Source organism: Ornithodoros turicata, unplaced genomic scaffold, assembly GCF_037126465.1.
Source record: "Ornithodoros turicata isolate Travis unplaced genomic scaffold, ASM3712646v1 Chromosome117, whole genome shotgun sequence".
NCBI classification, from domain to species: domain Eukaryota; kingdom Metazoa; phylum Arthropoda; class Arachnida; order Ixodida; family Argasidae; genus Ornithodoros; species Ornithodoros turicata.
Genome location: NW_026999299.1, coordinates 57,502 through 77,252, shown reverse-complemented (window position 1 = coordinate 77,252; position 19,751 = coordinate 57,502). Strand labels below are relative to the sequence as shown.

Here is a 19,751-nt window from a genome sequence, read left to right as displayed (position 1 = left end):
TGACGTATACAGTTTGGCCGTTGCAGACGACGTCAACCATCGTCATATATCACGCTTTTTCTGTTGTTCGTACGAAACTTTACACGACTTCACTTATTCGGGGAACTAATTTCTTCAGAAATACCTGCCATATAGAGCAATTTTATTATCCTTTGACATACCGTTATTCTTTCTTACAGTTAGCGCCACGCAAAGCTATCGGCCACCATTCTTTCCTCCTCCTCCTTTCCTACATGGCGGCAATCAAACTCGTAAACAAACATGATCGGCACAAAGTTTAAAGCTTCAGCGTGGTTCTAGAAGTGGCAAAATAGCTTCGAGTGTTTACTTTTCACTTCGAGGTATTTGAAATGAGGTACTCCGTCAATTAAGGTGCTACTTGGGATCTTCAATATTTTGAAAACACCCTTTGTTCCGTGCTCGCTTAGTGCACCAGCATTGTACAGGACAACAAAACAATGATGAAAGATGAATCTGTCCCTTGTATGTTGTTGTATGTTGTTCCTTGTATCTGTCCCTTGATGAATCTGCCCCTGTATCTGTCCCTTCTATGTTGTTCCAGCCTCAGAACATCAGTTTATCTCTTGTTCAACAAAACAATTTTGAGAAGAACCCAGAACAGGACCTGGAGGAGCAAGACACAGGCCGCATGCTCAAGTGAGAACAACAGGGCTTCATCTACGGAAAATAATAAGTTCTATCTCGACCACATTAGCCCGCATAATTCATCTTGGATGAGTAATGAAATGTTGGAGGAAGTGTCCGGAGTGGTGTTTCAACATCACGGTACCCACGTGCGTGGCTTGACAACTATATGCTCGCTTTTGCCAAATGGGCGCCTAACTTGATGCATGATGATGAAGCATAATGCGTCGGCTGGGCATTCTTTTGTTGGCGTCACCATTCCGCAAGTCGACATCTTTCATTCAATGCCGTGGTTGTTAGATTAAGCTGGTTTAGGTTCCGTTAGTGTTTAGCTTATTCTAGTCAGCGTAGTGCAAGTTAGCTTCGTTTGCAACATGAGACAATTGATGTCCTGAGGCAGGAACAACATAGAAAGGTCAAATACATACCAAGCCTCAAGCGCTTAAGAAATTATTGATGAAAGATGGATAAGTCACTGGAAAGGTTAGCCTGCTGTAGGACTCGAATCCACGGTAATCCTGAAGTTGCGGGTTCGAGCCCTACAGCTGGCTAACCTTTTCAGTGACTCCCATCGTTGGTAAATTGGTACAGCTCTGGGTTAGGTCCAGTTAGTTTAGGTAACTGGGTCTGTAGTTGGATAAGTCCAAGTTACCTTCTGGACGGTGCCGGCTTGAGGTGCCCTACCGCGTTCCTCATATCATGGACAGTCCGACGGACTTCACTGCATAAACAATTGGGTCCATCCGGCAGATGCTATACGTCCCCGTCATTTATCAGGAACTTGAGTAAATTTTTCAAGTGTTGCACGTTGGTGGGGTAAAAGACAGACCTTTACGTGGCAAATTTTTTATTTCCGTTCGTAATAATTTGCATAATAAAACCTGATTTAGGTGACAATCACATCAGCAGGCGGCAAAACGCTAGTAAGAACAAATTCCGTTGACCGTGTGATTTCTAGGTGGCGTAGTTTTTTAAAATTGTAATTCAGTGAGACATTTTCTGGTACACCCTGTATGTGGTCTTCCTACTTAGTTGTACTTTGTCATATACTGTAAATATATAAATTAATTAAGCGAGTCTTCATGCACACACATTGAGAATTTTATTTAGATAATCATTGTTATAAAATTGCCTGCCGGCTAAGCAGATGTTGTATACTGCACAAAACTGCCCGTGGTTTCCTGGTGTGTAAGTGTTGGAAAGGGGAAAACTATTAACCTCGTTCATCACACTTTCCGCCTTCCAAATGTTACATCTCGAATCTGGAAAGTAGTTAAATACATGTATCATGTTTCTTCAGAAAGAAAAAGAAGTCTACGCAAGTTTTCGTCAGGAACTTCTCTCCGGCACCTCTTCTGTCTGAACGTAGCTGACCCTCTGACAAACGGTGAGTCGGCGTTTTCACGAATACACTGTTCAGGGATTTCATGTTCTGTGAGCGTACGAAAACCGTCGCTGTATTTGTTTGAGATCGGGACCCAATTTTCACTTTCTAATTTATGTGGGACGAAGACAGCACTCTGCATTAAAGAAGAGGCAAGAGATTCTTGTGACTTCGAGTCATCACGTGCCAGGCCCTTTGGAATCACAACACCAAGAAAATGCAGTTATCTCTGGAGTTCCGCGATCAGCCCGTGAGAGTGAAATCGGAACCACCTGATGTTGCATGCCTGCCACAACAGGGCCAGGTACATCAACAGCGCTCCGGTGAGTATCTGTCTGGAGGTGATGCTTATTGTAAAGTCCATGTAAAATTTACACTGAGGTGGTGAGTGTTTTATAGATAGGGTGTGACATTTTCTAGTTAAATACTTGAAGCGAATTAGGGAGGGAAAAAAATCGTCCGCTATCATGGTTCCCACTAGTCTTTGAAACACTCGAATACCCTAGAATTTGAAAATGCAACTTTCGAAGTTTGGAAAACTGTGGAGTTTTCCACAGTCCTTGAGATCCCTCGATTTTGCTTTTTTTTCCTTCTTATTCTCATCGGGCTGGTAGTACAAATTCCACTTATCCTGAACTATCTATGGTTTTGAACTATACCGTAATTTCACGATTTTTTTTCCCCACGAGCCCTCTGCGGCTTACCTGATGACTTTTTTTTTTCTGGTACCTTCCCCATACGCAGATTTTAATGAAAGGGCCAACAGTGTCTCTGGAACAGCACTGCCTGGCTGATGCACGAACAGTGCGTAACAGGGACGGGCCCACATTCGAACAGATTGATCTTCCTAGTGCATTCCCCAAAGCAGCTTTAACTAAAGTGGTGACAGTGATTCACGTCTCCTGGAAGACCACTGACCCATCAAGCCATGAAAAACGCCAAACAATTGCACAATCCGATCTTGGTAGAACTCTAGAGCTGACCTCCTTTGTTGTACACTATGCTGACCCCAGAGTATGGACCACAGGGTTTATGGCCTTCTCTCTGGTCTCCTTCATCGCACAATTCAGTCGTCTCTTAACGCCCGTGGCTTCTCTGCGAGTGCGGCTTATCTGCTGGTAAAATTTTCAAAATGTTCCTAAAAATGGGCCCTGTGGCTTATCTGAAGCATGGCTTATACGCGTGAAATTACGGTACATCTATAGAGCATTACCATGTCGTAACACCCGTGGCTTATCTGCCAGAACATTTTCAAAACGTTGCTAAAGACGCATCCTGCGGCTTATACGCGTGAAATTACGGTAGTTAGAAAACCACGGGTATTAGCAGTCTTTGCAATAGGAACCTAGCCTAAGAATTCAAACCGAATTAATTTGCACAACGCTACCACTTAGAAGAAAACCACACTGAAAACAGAGCCCTCTGTCAGCAACGAGTGGGATCCCCAGAAAGGACGCAAAGGGCGACATCCAATGAGACAGCAGGAGACGAGCACTCATCCCTATCGTGACTGTGCGCTTTTGGAAAGGGTCCGATCGTAGTGTTCTGAATGCGCACGACATGACATTGCATTTTTCAATAGCGATTCACTCAACTGTAGCCCACTACAGTTCTCATAAATTTTCTTCTAACAACAATTATCGTCCTGTCCTTCGGACAACGCTGCCAGGCCACTTCGCAACGCACATTGTTTTTCGCCAATCTGACGCGTGATTGGAATTCGGGTCAGGGAGAAATCTGGTTCAACAGGGGATAATTGTGGGCTAATCGGGTTTAACTTGAAAAAGTAAGACCCTGTTTACAGAATGCTCTTGGGGAACATGACACAGTAATATTCTATAGATGTACCGTAATTTTACGCGTGTAAGCCGCACTTCAGATAAGCCGCAGGGCCCATTTTTAGGAACATTTTGAAAATTTTACCAGCAGATAAGCCGCACTCGCAGATAAGCCACGGGAAATATGAGGCAACTGATTTGTGCGACCGTAGGGAAGGCCATAAACCCCGTGGTTCATACTCCGGGATCGGCATGGCGTACAACAAAGGAGTTCTAGTGTTCAAGCCAGGCGTGGATCTAGGAGGGGGGGTCCAGGGGTTCAGACCCCCCTCAATTCCAGACTTAGACATAGGGTTCAATGACCTGGCACTTGTCCAAAGCGGACCCCCCCCCTCGAAAAAATCCTAGTTCCACCCATGGTTCTAGCAAGATCGGATTGTGCCCTTGTTGCGTGTTTTCCATGGATCGACGGGTCAGCAGCCTTGCAGAAGACACGAATCAGTGTTACCAATTTCGTTAAAACTGCTAGGGGGAATGCACCAGGAAGGTCAGTGGACTCAAATGTGGACCCGCCCCTGTTTCATATTGTTCCTGCCCCGGCAGGGTGTAGCTGTTCCGGAGACATTGTTGGCCCTTTCGTTAAAACCGGCTCGGCCACCAACACGGTATGGTAGTGAGTACGGCACAGGGAATTATATCCCGTACTGTCAAACTTGGGCTGCGGGACCACAGTCGTGCAGATCATCGTACCATGCATTTGCTCAAAATCATTTGAAAGTGACTGTTCGGTGCATATATTGCGCGCATATACGAGCAAAAATGCGTGCGGGCACGCAAATTCAATGTGGATCATCAAGAACCATTTGCGTCCACCTAAATCGAGCGAGGTATTCTGCTTTTCTCGTCTAAGGTTTTCACCGTTGGTTGCTAGGTATCCATTGAGCTTCGTGAGACAAGGGACTAGTCTTTTTTCTTTGTCAGTCTTGCGATTATGCGTTTTAATGTTGAAATGCCGTTCATAAAAAATCTGTATTCTAATGTACTGTGTTCGAACGTAATAACATTACAAATAAAACAGGAAAGCTGCGCAGATATGTCACCATTGTGCAACAAGCCTTTCCGTATCTAAGAAAAATTCCTTAAGTAGAACCTTCACCAGGCATACACCCCCCCCCCCCCCCCCCCCCGGAAAACTCAGCACCCCCTCAGCAGTGAATTTCTGGAGAAATCACCGGTTTGCTGCACATTGTATGGTGCACAACAAGATGGGGGAACAATTGTTGCGTGGTGAAATGTGCGTTCACCTATGAATAGGGCCTGACTTTTTAGGGTTAAACCCGTATCCGCCCGATATTTACCCCCCGAACGAAATCTGTAAAATTCGGGTTTAACCCGAATCTACCCGAAAACATCCGGATCGCGTGGCATACTGATAAGCGTGCATTAAAATAAAGTTTGATAACATTGCTAAACATTAGTTCCATGTTAAGGCAAATTTTTATTAAACAAAAAAAAATCACCCGAATACACCCGAATTCCTGACGACAGAATATGCTGTAACGAGATTTAACCCGAATACACCCGAATTTTTCAATGAAAAATATCACCCGATATTTACCCCCCGAATTTGGCCAAAAATAAAACCCGAAAAAGTCAGGCCCTACCTATGAAGTGCTCCGCCTGGAATGAAATTTTCTTTGTTTCCTTGGCAGCCTCGTGAAAAGGAGAGAAGACTGAAGCGCAGTTGAACGCGCAGTAAAACATTGCAGTGAAACGTTTTCGCTTGCAGTGACGTTAACCACTGTCAGGAAGCTATGCGAACTTCATTCATCGTTCCTTTTAGTAAAGATAGATCGCCGTGGATGTCCGACAATTGGCACTGTTATATATGTAATCACTATTTTGCTGATGGCGCTAAGTCAACTGGTCCAAGAATGTACTTTGTATGTTCCGTCTATAAAAGGTCGTTCTATTGCGCTCCACTGTGTCCATTTTTGCACGGGAACATGGACCCTCCAGCTGTACATGCAGACGTCATACATCATTGTCTTTCACGATAACACCATCGGACATGTAAAACAGCCATGACTCGTGCTCTAATATTACACACGTGCTACCTCTCTGCGCTCTACAGCCGTAGCCGTTTTCAAACTGGAAGATGGCACACTGCTCCACGTACAGCCCATAGCCTACTGCTTTTGTGTTCTGAAGATTGATGTGCTTACGGTAGACATGATGCAGCAGGCTGCATATAGGCAACACTGCAGAGTGTGCTACGAGCCCACTGAAAAGTGCCCACGAAAAGTGCCCACTCCTCCCACTAGGGGATTCACTTGCGACGCCCTCTATAGGCGCTGTACGGGGCGTATGCTCCCTTCACCCTTCCGAAACCCTTTCCCACGCTTCCATTCGTGCACCATTGGCTGTGGTGAACCCCCGACTTTTCGTTACTGTGACAGCGCACACCTCTTGGTGCATTGTATAATTAAACTAGGTTCAGAAAAAGTACGGAAGTGGTCGTCATGTGGCCCGAATATTTACACTGTGGCTTACTTCTCTCCTTTTTTGTTTTACTTCAGGAGTGACAGCTGGGACGTGTGAGATTAAAGATGAACCTCGAGAGGAATCTTTGAAGGAACATGCAATCACGGAAGTCAAAACGGAGCCTTATGACGCTGCAATCTTGACTGGACAGGACCAAATGGGACGCAAGTGTGATTCAACATCAGAAGGTAAATACAAAATGGTCAGGGACATTTGGTGAACACCAATCTCAATAGCGTGACAAAAAGAGGGATGCAACAGAAATGCACTTTAGTTTTCTGACATGATTCTCACATTTCTGACTGATGCACATGTTCTGTTCAATGGAAGGTTCTGAAAGTTACGGAAAATAGACGTGGAGACTCTTTATCAAATTTCACGTCACCGTTGCATCTCAATATAGGCAAATAGAGAATGACCAAGCTGCATTTTTTCTGCGAATGCGGCTCCACTGTAATACACGTCTTCCATGTGTTTCGCCTCTCTTTCCCAGTTATGCAATTGGTAGGAATTCCTGTTAGTAATTAAGTATTGTGTGTAAAAATCCGAGCTTCGAAGACTACGGTCGATTCTGAAGCCATTCCAGAGGTGTTCAGCTGCGTTAGTTCCTCTTCCGAATTTTGTGATGTGTTTGAAAAATCCCGCATTTAAAAAGGGATTTCACTTGGGGTGCTGAAAATAAACCTGGATTTAAAGTGATTTGATTTACTCGAATAAATTTAAATCCGGACCTGATTCGCATTTGATTTAAATCCGTTTTGTCTCCTCAAATCCCCCACACTGTACGGAGGTGGTTGTCATGTGACTCGAAGCCTCGCAAATATGGCTTACTTCTCCCCCTTTTTGTTTTACATTCAGGAGTGACAGCTGGGACGTGTCATGTTAAAGAAGAACCTCGAGAGGAATCTTCAAATGGACATCCTATCGTAGAAGTCATAACAGAGCCTTACAATGTTCCACTCTTGACAGAACAGGACCAGATGGGACATAGCTGTGACTCAACATCAGAAGGTAAATACAAAATGGTCGACAACATTTAGTGAACACCAAACTCAATAGCATGATATGGACAAAAAGTGGGATGCAACAGCAGTGCACTAGTTTTCTGACAGACAGACATGTATCAGCTCTCCAGAGCATGCCCTGTTCTATGGAAGGTTCTCAAGGTGGACAAAATAGATGTGGAGATTCTTGGTTACATTTCACATCATGCTCACTCTCGAATGTCGGGAAATCTTCATCGAGTACAAACGTCATTGCCGTACTTGCCATTGAGGAGCACGGAAAAAGAAAAAAAGTTAAGTTTTGTGTGAACTGTACATTCAGAAGTGGCGAGCACTGTATATTCGTAAGTTACGGATGGAAATCTCATTTTTCTTTTCGGACGCGGCAGCGATTATCGCATATTCCTCACCGGCTCAAAAAAGCTAGATTTTTTTGGACTACAGTAATCACAAAATGCCACAGGAAAACAAAATCGAGAACGAATGTAATTAAGGAGCAACTGCGTAGTAGCTCTCACAGCAGTGGTTATGCATGCCCATTCCAGCCAATTACATCATTTCATGTGGCAACACCAATAACCGATAACAACGTTAATGTTACGGCAAACTGACTTCTCCCTCCGTCCCCTGGGAAGCGGGATTGCTCCCTCTTACCCGCACATGGGAATGGCACATGGGATGTCGTAAAGAGGTGTCAGCTGCCTACGAAATAGAACGTGTCAAACGAAAGGAGTTCATTAAACTGAGTGCAGGTATACATTGTCCTTTATGTGGAACTGTACGTGCAATGGAAATAATATGTTAAAATGGAGGATTTCGTTAGTCCTTTACCAAACCGCTACAGTTAGTTTGAAGAACCAAGCCTGATTTCCCCCCGATTTTAGCGAAATGGAAGTTTTTTTCACCCGAATTCGCATGAATTTAGTGCACACGTTCATTTACCTGATTTTCACAACCCGAATTTATTTTTAAAAATATTTCCCGAAAACTTCAGGCTCTACACATAGCTAACAAATCTACCGCTCCTGCGAGACGTCTTACTCGTGTCAAGAGCCTATCCAAGAATCCAATCCAGATGCCTATCCAATCCACGAGCCTATCCAAACAGAGTCGGTTTCCATTCCTCAAAGGTACGATAAGGGAAAAATAAATTGGCATTTAACGCGACAGAGCTTGATCGCAATGGCACAGCTAGCACATACCACGTGCGTGATTAGAACGCGCTAGTTATGAAAACTTTGCGCCATCACCACAAGTGGTAAACAGCGGTAAACAGGAACACCTTCTGGCCGAGCCGAACAGGCCCATTACTGCCTGGTGCGACATGAGAAGTATGAAGCGAAGCAGGAGTGGGTTCAGTGCAACGTTTACAAGGGCTGGGACATTGGAATTGCGTACGTTCCGAAGTAGGATGGTTACCACAAAAAAAGTTTCAACTCGCCCTTTCCCACGTGGCATATATTGCTCATTGGGCTCATTGCTCATCAAGTCTCTCAAAGACCGTTTAGTAGAAGCACCAGAGTATGAGGGGCAGAGTGCACCGAGCGCGTTGGGCAGAGACGTAGAGTCGGTAGTGATGGCCACTAACGGCTTCTAAAGTAGTTTAACTACATCTACCTCGCGATGGAGTAGTTTAACTAGTAGTTCAACTACCGCAATGTATTTTGGCTACATCTATAACTACGTAACGTTGTCCATCACTAATCCCATTCTGAATATAGTCCAATTGCCAGGAGTAGACACCTTTAATAGTTTGAAACGCACCGGCTTTCAACAAACAACCAGGCCCCCTCCCAGAATGCTACGCTCCTCTTCTACGTAAACACCTGGTGACGACCAGGACAGCGTCATTCTGATGATGGGACTCGAATGGGACCCGAAACGTTAACTGTATTTTGTACCGTTTGTTGAAAGCCGGAGTGTTTCAAACTATGAAATATTCCCATTCTGTAGTGCTCTTGGACACCTAAATATGAGTCACAAGCAGCGATAAAAGCGGAGATTTAGTATACATGCACGGCACAATTTCTCCGCACCTCCGTTCTCATCAAACAAGTACTTCAAGATAGAAGTTGGAAGCACAATCGTGCCGTAAAGCTTGCGGCAAAATCGGAAGAAGTAGTAGGCGCCTGCAGTTACCTAACTACTTTAGTTAACTACTCGAAATAGTAGTTTAACTAGTAGTACTTCTTCCTTTCTTGGCTCCGCCGACGTCACCGTGCATTAGTCGTACCAGCCCTGCTCTGTTTCTTCGCTCTCGGGGAAGCAGATGACCGCTGTTTCTTTCCACCTGTGTCTGAGCGATCTGATCCCCAAATCTTTGTCCATTTTTTTCTTTCTTTCGGGAAATGTAACGCAGAAGCTACATGCAGGGTGACATAAAGTGTTGGCCTTCGGAAGGGAAAGTTATTTAGACTCCTTTTTGATAGCTCGGTTATTTGAGGCATAATTCGTCACACGAGAAACAAACAAAGTTGATGGCAGGTATTGTGTAGCAATTTTTGCACCGATCGTTCCGAAATATCCCTTTAATACCGCTGAAAGAGCACAGAAAGTCCCAAAGGCTCCAGTTCCTTTTTCAGTTGCTCAATGGTCAATTTCGAATCCATCATCGGGACGACGTCACTCCGCACGTACCCATATCAACACGGCTAAGCTGTCAGCTCATCGCGCCCAAAGCATTCCAGCGGAGGACTGACTGCTTTAAATACTCGTTCATTTCCACCAACCATCGAAGAATGGAATTCTCTGTCTCACACCGCTGAGGTCTCAGATCGCTGTCTCACGCCATTAGTGAAAGGCCTAAACGCGGTTACATGATGCGATATACGTGCCTCGTTGTAGATTATTTTGGAATTTCTGTGCCCCTCCTACTTTGACCCTTTTAGGGTTCGTAGAGTATCTCACCAATAAAAATAAAATTTAGTGCTGTGTATGTGGGACATAAGCCCCATGAGAGAACTGATGTTCTGAGGCTGGAACAACATAGAAGGGACAATCACATATAACGCCTCAAGTGCCTAAGAAATTAACGATGAAAGATGAAAGTCACTGAAAAGGTTAGCCAGCTGTAGGACTCGAACCCACATCTTCTGAATTACCGGTCCAGGGCTCTACCAATTGAGCTAAGCTAACACGCTTCATAAGCGACTTCCAAGGGTGCGTCATCTGAAGGGACAAACCAGTCACTCTCTCTCACTCAACCTCCTTTCACTCTTACATTTTTGCACACTCATACACACATTCATGCGACAGGGATAGACGCAAGCGGCAAACGTTGAACATGAGAGAACTGATGTTCTGAGAAATGTAAGAGTGAAAGGAGGTTGAGTGAGAGAGAGACTGGTTTGTCCCTTCAGATGACGCACCCTGGAAGTCGCTTAGAAGGCGTGTTAGCTTAGCTCAATTGGTAGAGCCCTGGACCGGTAATCCAGAAGATGTGGGTTCGACTCCTACAGCCTGGCTAACCTTTTCAGTGACTTTCATCTTTCAATATAAGACCCAGTTAAGGCTCAAACGTGAAAAAGTGTTGCTCGTTCTGCGCGTCCTTGTGACGTGTGGATGGCATTGCTGCATTTTCCGTGCATGGCATGAATCTTTGCCTGGTGTTGGAAGTGTCAAAGTACAAGGGTCCATCTCTCTTCTTGAAGGACACAACGAATGAGAACAACTCGGGTGGTGTGGTAAGAGCTTAGGGACAGAGCACATTTTGGACCAACTTTTTTTTTTGTTGGTTTTCGGAACATTTTTGGCCGGTTAGCGTTCTCAGGGTGTCTACCAACCTGGAAAACCTGGAAAACAGGGAATAGTCAGGGAATTTTGATGTGACTGGAAAAGTCAGGGAATTGTCAGGGAATTTGGTTAAAAAGCAGCTGAAGTCAGGGAAAATCGCAGTGCTGTGATGGTGGGCGGCGAATCGCGAGTGCCGACCGGTGGTTGAGAGGCGATGCAGCAGTCACGTTACTGCGAGTAGCAGTTCACCAGTATGACAAGCTCTGACACAGAAAAGTAGGGTAGCCTCACTAATACTTAATAAATTGTCCGTTTTATGTTGGATCTGCTATCAAAACGTATGAGCAGGCACCAAGTTCCCTTTTGTTTTTGTCAGGGAATTCGCTCGAAATAGTCAGTGAAAACCTGGAAAAGTCAGGGAATTTGAAGGCTGCAGTTTGGTAGACACCCTGGTTCTCGAAGGAGCCCGAGATTACCGTGTATTCGTGTCTGTAGAGGAGGTGGTGTCTCTCTACACGAGTCCCTGACTGGTGATGATCGAACATCCCTGGCTCGTTCTCGAAGTTGGACCCCCCTAACCGCTTTGGGCGAGCGTCGCTTGTCTTCAGAAAAACAGCTTTCTTTTGATTGCTTTGGAAAATTGTGACTCGTCCACACGACGTTCTGGTTCTGCAAGGGTGTAGGGGGCAGCACTGTATGTCTCGGAGTGAGCTTCGTGTCGCCGTTTGAAGCTATAAACGTGAGCTGACAGCGCAGGATTTTAAACAGTTTTTAAACCTCTCGTGCATCGCATATGACACAAAAACAAAGTTACCACGAAATTTGTGAGGACTCTGGCGTTCACACCAGCGATATATGCCCGGGAAGGAGAGACGAAAGTGGTGATTTGGAGCGTGTGAGCTCTTTGGGAAAGAGGACAATGACAGTGTGGCTGGTTCAGCAAACAGCCATCACTGGTGTTCTGACAACAAAAAATGACCAGCCGTCTTCTCCTCGTCGGTCCCCATTCATTCTCGGGGCATTCGGGAAGCATTTTGATATTTCGGGTGTTGATGAATTTACCGAATACTTTGAGCTTCCTACATTTGTGTATTCTCTCTGTCACCTTTCTGCAGAATGTAATATCTCCGCCATCTTTTTACGTAGAGCAGGAATTTTTGCGCCAGCCTCTATGGAATGCCACGTACTGCGAAGAAGAAAAAAATACCAATTTCGTGAACAAAATTAGGTATTTTTCAAAATGTTCGAGGGGTTAAATTTTAATAGGGACTTTGGGCACAAGGCACAGGGCAGGTTGAGAGGACTATCTTAGCTGCAAGCCATACTTTGCGTCTAACAGATCCTGAAGCACGCACGTGCGTGAAAATATCCTATACCCAAACTTTGATATGTGTATGAGCCGAAGCTACGGCGAGGGTGGAAAAAAACGAAAGCTGATGTTCCGCATACACGCCAGTAAAGAAATATGAACGATTTTTTTCCAGACTCGAAAGGGCAGAGCTCGTACATCGTTGGCTAGTTTTGGCTGTAATGGCTCAGCTGTGCCAAATTAGCATAATGGATCGGAAGCCCTTCCTGTTCACAGTCACATGATGGCGGAGATATAACCGTGCCTAAGTAAGCATAACCTACTTATATGACACTGAAGCAAAAATTAACAAAAATACTCATACAAAAAAAAGAAAAGAAACAAAATGCTGTGACTGTCTCGAACTGAGCTCAGGCTGTTCTATCCGAGAGTCCTACACTTCACTTCTTGGCAAATACCGTAGCGTGTTGCGAGCTGCTTCGAGCTTGTGGCCTCAGTCGTGCATAACGGCGATTATTTGTGCAGTTGGAAGGCAAACTGCACGACAAGGCCTTGTGAATGTGGTGCCACCTAGTTTTCCAAAAATCCAGAATCGGAGATACTCCTTGTCTGGTATGCCCTCGTAATGTCCAATTTGTGGTATTACAGGCCAAAGAGACAGCACTGATACGATCAATATTAAGGACCAGCCTAGAGGCACTTGTTATCAAGAATACTCTGGTTGCGCTTCTTCAAGTGCACAGTTTAAGATCGGCACAGCAACAGTTGAACTGCAGCTCGACAGCACTGCACTAATGACTATGAACGATCGACATGCTGGGCAACATAGAGACCAGAGCAAGCAATCTGCACTTGCATGCATGTTGAAAGCCAGCCTCGAATGCCACATTTTTGCATACTGTCACAATGAGTCTGAAAAGTGTTCCACTGCTCTTCCAACAGATGTTCACATGCTTCACATGGGAGAGAAGGGTTCTGAATGCAACATCTACCCCTCTGCATTCTCGTGGTCTAGAAGTGGGGAGGACCAAGTGGCGACGCATGCTGACAACAGGGCATACAAGGGCAATGTCTGCCCTGCAGAGTTCAGCCTGAGCGGGAACACACAGCAGCACGAGCAGATAGATTCATGGAAGAATCCATACAAGTGCGATATCTGCCCTGAGAAGTTCACCCGCAGTTGGCACCTACAGCAGCACAAGCGGACACACACAATCAAGAAGACATACAAGTGCGATGTCTGCCCTGCGAAGTTCAGCCGCAGTTGGCACCTACAGCAGCACACGCGGACGCACACAGGCGAGAAGCCATACAAGTGCGATATCTGCCCTGCGAAGTTCAGCCGCAATTGGTACCTACAGCAGCACAAGCGGACACACACAGGCGAGGAACCATTCAAGTGCGATGTTTGCCCTGCGAAGTTCAGTCAGAGCGGGCACCTACAGGTTCACAGGCGGACACACACGGGCGAGAAGCCATACAAATGCGATGTCTGCCCTGCGGAGTTTAGCAGGGGCGGGAACCTAGAGCAGCACAAGTGGACACACACGGACGAGAAGCCATACAAGTGCTGTCTCTGTCCTGCAGTGTTCAAACAGCGCGCAACCTTGTCACATCACAAGCGAAAACATACAGGTGAGCTGCCATAAAATTGCATCCGCTGTCCTGCAATGTTGATTCACAACCCAATCTTGCAGTGTGATACAAGTGTGGTCTCTGTTCTGCAGAATATCGCAAGCAGACACCATGAGGTGAGAAGCCATAAATGAGCATTCTATTTTCTGCTGACCCGAGGCACAGCACAAAGCTGCAGTGTAACAAGAAGACCTACATCGGTGTGAAGTCATACAAATGCAGCCTCTGTGCTGCAGAGTTTGTGTAGAGCAGGAACATACACAGTTAGAGGTGAAGCTGCTAGAGCTAGTTCAACCAGAGCAAGAAACCTGTGGCTTAACAGACATCACGCGTGCGGTGACTTTTTCGCCGGCATGGCATCACGAGGTACTGGGACTCAGCTGGGTGTGGTGTGGTGTGCGGGCGCCGGTATTTTTGGTGGAATAGAAAGAGACGCAGTATGTTGAGGACTGTGAGAAATGGATTTAGCCAAAAGAAAGCCAGAAAAGTAGCCAAAAAATAGCCAAGTAGCCAACTCCGTTTTTAAGACGCCAGACGAAACCGAAAGTAGCCCAATTTGGCTACAAGTAGCCCAATCTGGCAACCCTGGTCCTTGGCTGTCGCATGTCCTTGACGCAGACACTTGAAGAAGCACATGCTAATGCACAGATAGGGGAATGCTGTGCCGATGCGATTTGTATCCCACCGTATTTTACTTGTGTTGGACATTTTGAAACTCTTACTCCTGAACAGGTCGAGGGTAAAAAAAGCTGGGTTGGGTGGTGACACATATGAAACAAATAAACAAACAAAAAAAAAACATTGAAGGGACACTCATACAGTGGCTCCGAACTGCCAACCAAGGTTTACTTCCATGAACAGCATGCATTGTATTGTTTCCCTTCTGCCTCTGTGTTCCTTTCTTTATTTCTTTGCCTTTTATTCCCTTCTATTTATTCCTGTTTATTATGACGATGAATGCTTCATTTACTTGCATCTTCTCATCTGAAAACATAAACGAATAAATCCACCCAGTGAAATAAAAGAAATATTTCTACAAGACGTAACGCGTTGTAAGAAGAATCCCCACGGTTACATTTTGTGTTACAAGCATGTGTTGTGGAATGCGTTACAATTTGTAACAATTTGTGAGTGACATCTCAGGAGGAATCCCGGAAAGACAATCGTGCATGATATGAGATATTAAAGGCTGTGACCTCAGTCTCGAGAACGTTTTTTCTTTTTCTCTTTTCAACCGAGAGGGTTGACTGGAGACTGCAACTACTAAGAAGAGATGAAGAAATGGTCTCGTTCCGTCATATGCGCTTGAAAGGAATGAAACATGCACGCATCTTTGCACTTAACCTAGTCAAAACATGCAGTAAAAATGTGTCATATATGCCGTAAAGACTCGAGCTGTATACGAAGATGTAAATTTTTATTTAACCGGATATGTTGGGGTTGCAGCGAAAGGTAACCAAAGCGGATATTTGAAAAAACTAATATGAGGCAAGAGAGAAACTGATGTTCTGAGGCTGGAACAACACAGAAGGGACAGATACAAACAAAGCCTCAAATTGCCTAAGAAATCAACAATGAAAGATGAAAGTCACTGAAAAGGTTAGCCAGCTGTAGGGATCGAACCCACATCTTCTTGATTTCCGGTCCAGGGCTCTACCAATCCAGAGGATGTGGGTTCGATCCCTACAGCTGGCTAACCTTTTCAGTGACTTTCATCTTTCATAATATGAGGCGCATTTCAATGATTGGAACTGTTAAAGGTACTGTAAAGCAGTAGACAAGCATGATATGCCGGTGACGTGACTAGAGACTTCGTTGCTTCTAAATACCATATGCGGTACCATACGACCGACAACGCGCTATAAATATTTTTAATTTGCCATGAAAGATGCGGCGTAGTGGAGCGGTGCGACGCATGGTGTCAAACAACCCCCTGTACAGCGGGCAACACTGAAAATTGGTATTACACACTATTACATCGGAACTTGGTTATTTTAGTAACCATATTAGTTTTCCTGTTTACCTATGCATTCTGAAACCCCTGTTAACAGTTTAACCTGTTAACCCCTGTGTTTGCGAAGTAACCCTGCGCTGACCGCTGTTCGATGGAGGCTCTCCCTACTTCTCTGCTGCGCATGCGCACTCCTTCTGTTCACGGCTTCTTTCAAATGAACAAACTCCCTCTGTTAACCTCTGTGAACAAACAAGTCCCGACGCTGCCTGGCTTCTTGAACGTCTAACACATTTTCTTCAACGGCCCTGCATTTAATTTCAGTTCGCTTATCCGTTTATCCTCAGATGTGGTTCGTTGTGTGGATTGCAGGGCCGGATTTTATGGTGGATTGTTATGTCTGGCCCAGTGTTATACGCATGCAATCTGGTTGCCGCCGTATGTGTCAGGAGTACGGATTCATTTGGAATACCTAGTACAGTGTTGCCCGTAATCTTTAATTCTAATTTATTTTCTAATTAATGTAATTAATCTAATTAATCTAAAAATGTAAGCGTGAACACAACGTCATTGGAATATGATCGTCTCGATAAGGAATGCGCATATATTTAAGTAATTCTTCTGTTCTCTTCCTTTCTTTCTCCACAGGTTAAGTATCAATGTATTACAAGTATTACTCGTGTAATACACAGAAGTATTAGTATTATGTATTATAATACTCATTTCTGAAACGTACTTGTATCTGTATTATAATACCGATTTCTAGAAAGTACCATGTAGTAGTATTATAATACAAAATATGAGTATTACTGCCCATCCCGGCCTGCAGCGCAACCAGAGTGGCGCGGACACCCGCAGACAAGGAATCGCAAGCAGACGGCCCGATGCCGAGTGTCTAATCGGCGGAGTGCAATGCGAAATATGGTTCAGATTGATGCGTCGTATGTGACGGGCAGGGAATTATGCAGCAACGTATGAAATATGCATTTACATGTACTTAAAACTTACCGCAAATCGTTTGGGACAAGGCTCAAATGTGCTTTCATGTCACCACCAGCGTAAACCATGTTCAGGAAAGAATATGTAGAGCTGAGCGCGGGTGCGGGTATACCGGCGGTTATCCGCATATAGTCACGAATTGCGGCTAGGAATTCGCGACTGCTGCGGGTAAAATGCGGGTGTACCCGCAATGCGACCGCGGGCAATGCGGGTATACTTGCATTATACTCTCACTCTGTGGCCAACTAAGTCATCCCTCTCTGTCACACGTGAGCTCAGCTGTGCCCCATGTCGTTGGCCGTATAAATCCATGTGCCAGACTGCAACAGGCAAGTGCTGGCGGGAGAGTTCGGTTATTAATGCTCTTTGAATTATTATTAAGGCTCTCTGTTGAATTGCAGTTTTATTGGCATACGATTGAAGCTGTCCGAGACACGTAGCCAACATTCAGAATTTTCATTGTTTTGAAATAGAAACAGCGGTAAAGTGGACGAGGAACACTTCCCGTGCGGGTCACAGTGCAGCTATGCGGGTAAACAGACAGCACTGCAGGTGCGGGTCGACCAGATAAAATTCTAGTGGGTGTGGGTGCGGGTCACACACATGCGGGTACTATGTATGGGTCCAAACTTGCTTACCCGCACTCACGTCTAAGAATGTGCATTTGCATGACAATCCGGTCTCTAGTGATCACGGCAACCTTTGGGGCCATGAGGAAATATTAATTGAACAAAATTATTCTGTTAGTTCAAGGCGAGGATTTTGTTCACTTAGCATTACCCAGAGGCCCCCAGGGTGGCAGTTATCACGTTCGGAGATAAGCCTTTTTTCAGAGTTATTCTTAAGGTTGACGGGAACGGTACAACTGGAAACAACTGCTACTCTACAAACTTGACGTTACTGGATTGTTCTCCGTTTGAGAGTGATATCTAGGGCTGAGAAATTCAGGCACCAAAAACGATGGAAGAAAGCAGCATCTCTTTATGTACTGGCAATTTCCCCGAGAGTATTCGAGTATCCGAGGTATTCAAACAATATGAAGATTTACTGAAAATTTACACAAATTACGCAACACCAAGTGCAGTGGAGTCAAGAAAAAATAAGCATTGCCTATTTACATAACCAAAGAAAATAACGAACGCACTCATGCAGGAAACGAAAAGAAACAAAAACTGACTGTGACTGTCCCGAATCGGGCTAAGAGCCTTCCGTCTTAAAGTCCTACACTTTAGCTCTCAGCAAATACTAGAGGGTTGTGTGAACGGCTTGAAGCTTGTGCCCTCAATCGTGCACAGTGGGAATTATTTGTGGAGTTGGAACGCGAACAGTGTGACAAGGTATTGCGAACGTGGTGCCATATTGTTTTTTTTCAAAAATCCGGGATCAGTGATGCGCCCTGACTGGTATGCCCTCAGAATGTCGTATTTATGAAATTTCAGACGCAAGAGAAAGCACTGGTACGCTCCATATTAAGGACCAGCCCAGAGGCACCTGTGATCAAGAATATTTGGGTTGCACTTCTTCAAGGGCACAGTTCAAGATCAGCACAACAACAGTTGAACTGCAGCCCGACAGCACTGCACTAGTCACTATGGATGACCAACCCGCTGAGCGACATCGAGACCAGAGCAAGCCATGTGCACTTGCACGCGTGTCGAAAGCCAGCCTGGAATTCCACATGTTTGCACACTGTCACAATGAGTCTGAAAAGTGCCCCACTGCTCCTCCAACTGATGTTCAGATGGGAGAGAAGGGGCACGAGAGAAGAGAAGCCACCAGGGCAAAAGCTGCGCAAGTTTCATTCCAATCGACGGTGCAATTAATTAGAAAATTACAATTAAAGATTACGGGCAACACTGTACTAGATATTCCAAATGAATCCGTACTCCTGACACATACGGCGGCAACCACATTGCATGCGTATAACACTGGGCCAGACATAACAATCCACCATAAAATCCGGCCCTGCAATCCACACAACGATCCACATCTGAGGATAAACGGATAAGCGAACTGAAATTAAATGCTGAGCCGTTGAAGAAAATGCGTCAGACGTTCAAGAAGCAAGGCAGCGTCGCGACTTGTTTGTTCACAGAGGTTCACAGAGGGAGTTTGTTCGTTCGAAAGAGGCCGCGAACAGAAGGAGTGCGCAGGCGCAGCAGAGAAGTAGGGAGAGCCTCCATCGAACAGCGGTCAGCGCTGGGTTACTTCGCAAACACAGGGGTTAACAGGTTAAACTGTTAACAGGGGTTTCAGAATGCATAGGTAAACAGGAAAACTAATATGGTTACTAAAATAACCAAGTTCCGATGTAATTGTGTGTAATACCAATTTTCAGTGTTGCTGCTGTTGTGTGCTGTACAGGGGGTTGTTTGACACCAGGCGTCGCACCGCTCAACTACACCGCATCTTTCATGGCAAATATAAAAATATTTATAGCGCGTTGTCGGCCGTATGGTACCGCATATGGTATTTAGAAGCAACAAAGTCTCTAGTCACGTCACCGGCACATCATGCTTGTCTACTGCTTTACAGTACCTTTAACAGCAAAAGATCACGGTTTCTCGAGCAACGCGGCATACTACATTTTCGTAGGTACATCAGTTACAAACAGCTCTTCATTCACGGACTATAACATTATGTACATAGCAAAATCCCAACGTCTATCACGCGCTTCAGGTACGTTGCGACGTCTTCATGTTGAACGGGGGCACACAAAATAGCTGCGTAATAGTTCCATCTCTTCGGCATATCGCGCGTTCCTCTCACG

General features: G+C 45.1%; 1 protein-coding gene across 13 annotated transcripts; it reads left to right on the top strand.

Annotated features, from left to right (window-relative positions):
- Nucleotides 1–240: 240 nt before the first annotated feature.
- LOC135371596 (zinc finger protein 235-like) lies at nucleotides 241–19,046 on the top strand. Of its 13 annotated transcripts, none has more exons than XM_064605589.1 (9): nucleotides 241–341; nucleotides 429–483; nucleotides 563–657; nucleotides 1,946–2,032; nucleotides 2,162–2,352; nucleotides 6,387–6,539; nucleotides 7,210–7,362; nucleotides 13,339–14,031; nucleotides 14,124–15,231. In XM_064605589.1, the coding sequence occupies exons 5-9, from the start codon at nucleotides 2,247–2,249 to the stop codon at nucleotides 14,144–14,146; spliced, it is 1,128 nt and encodes a 375-aa protein (XP_064461659.1). In that variant the 5' UTR covers nucleotides 241–341; nucleotides 429–483; nucleotides 563–657; nucleotides 1,946–2,032; nucleotides 2,162–2,246; the 3' UTR covers nucleotides 14,147–15,231. The 13 variants fall into 13 exon arrangements, with proteins under 13 accessions (XP_064461659.1, XP_064461653.1, XP_064461660.1 ...); XM_064605583.1 differs by having other exon boundaries at nucleotides 241–355; XM_064605590.1 differs by lacking the exon at nucleotides 429–483.
- The last annotated feature ends 705 nt before the right edge of the window (nucleotides 19,047–19,751 follow it).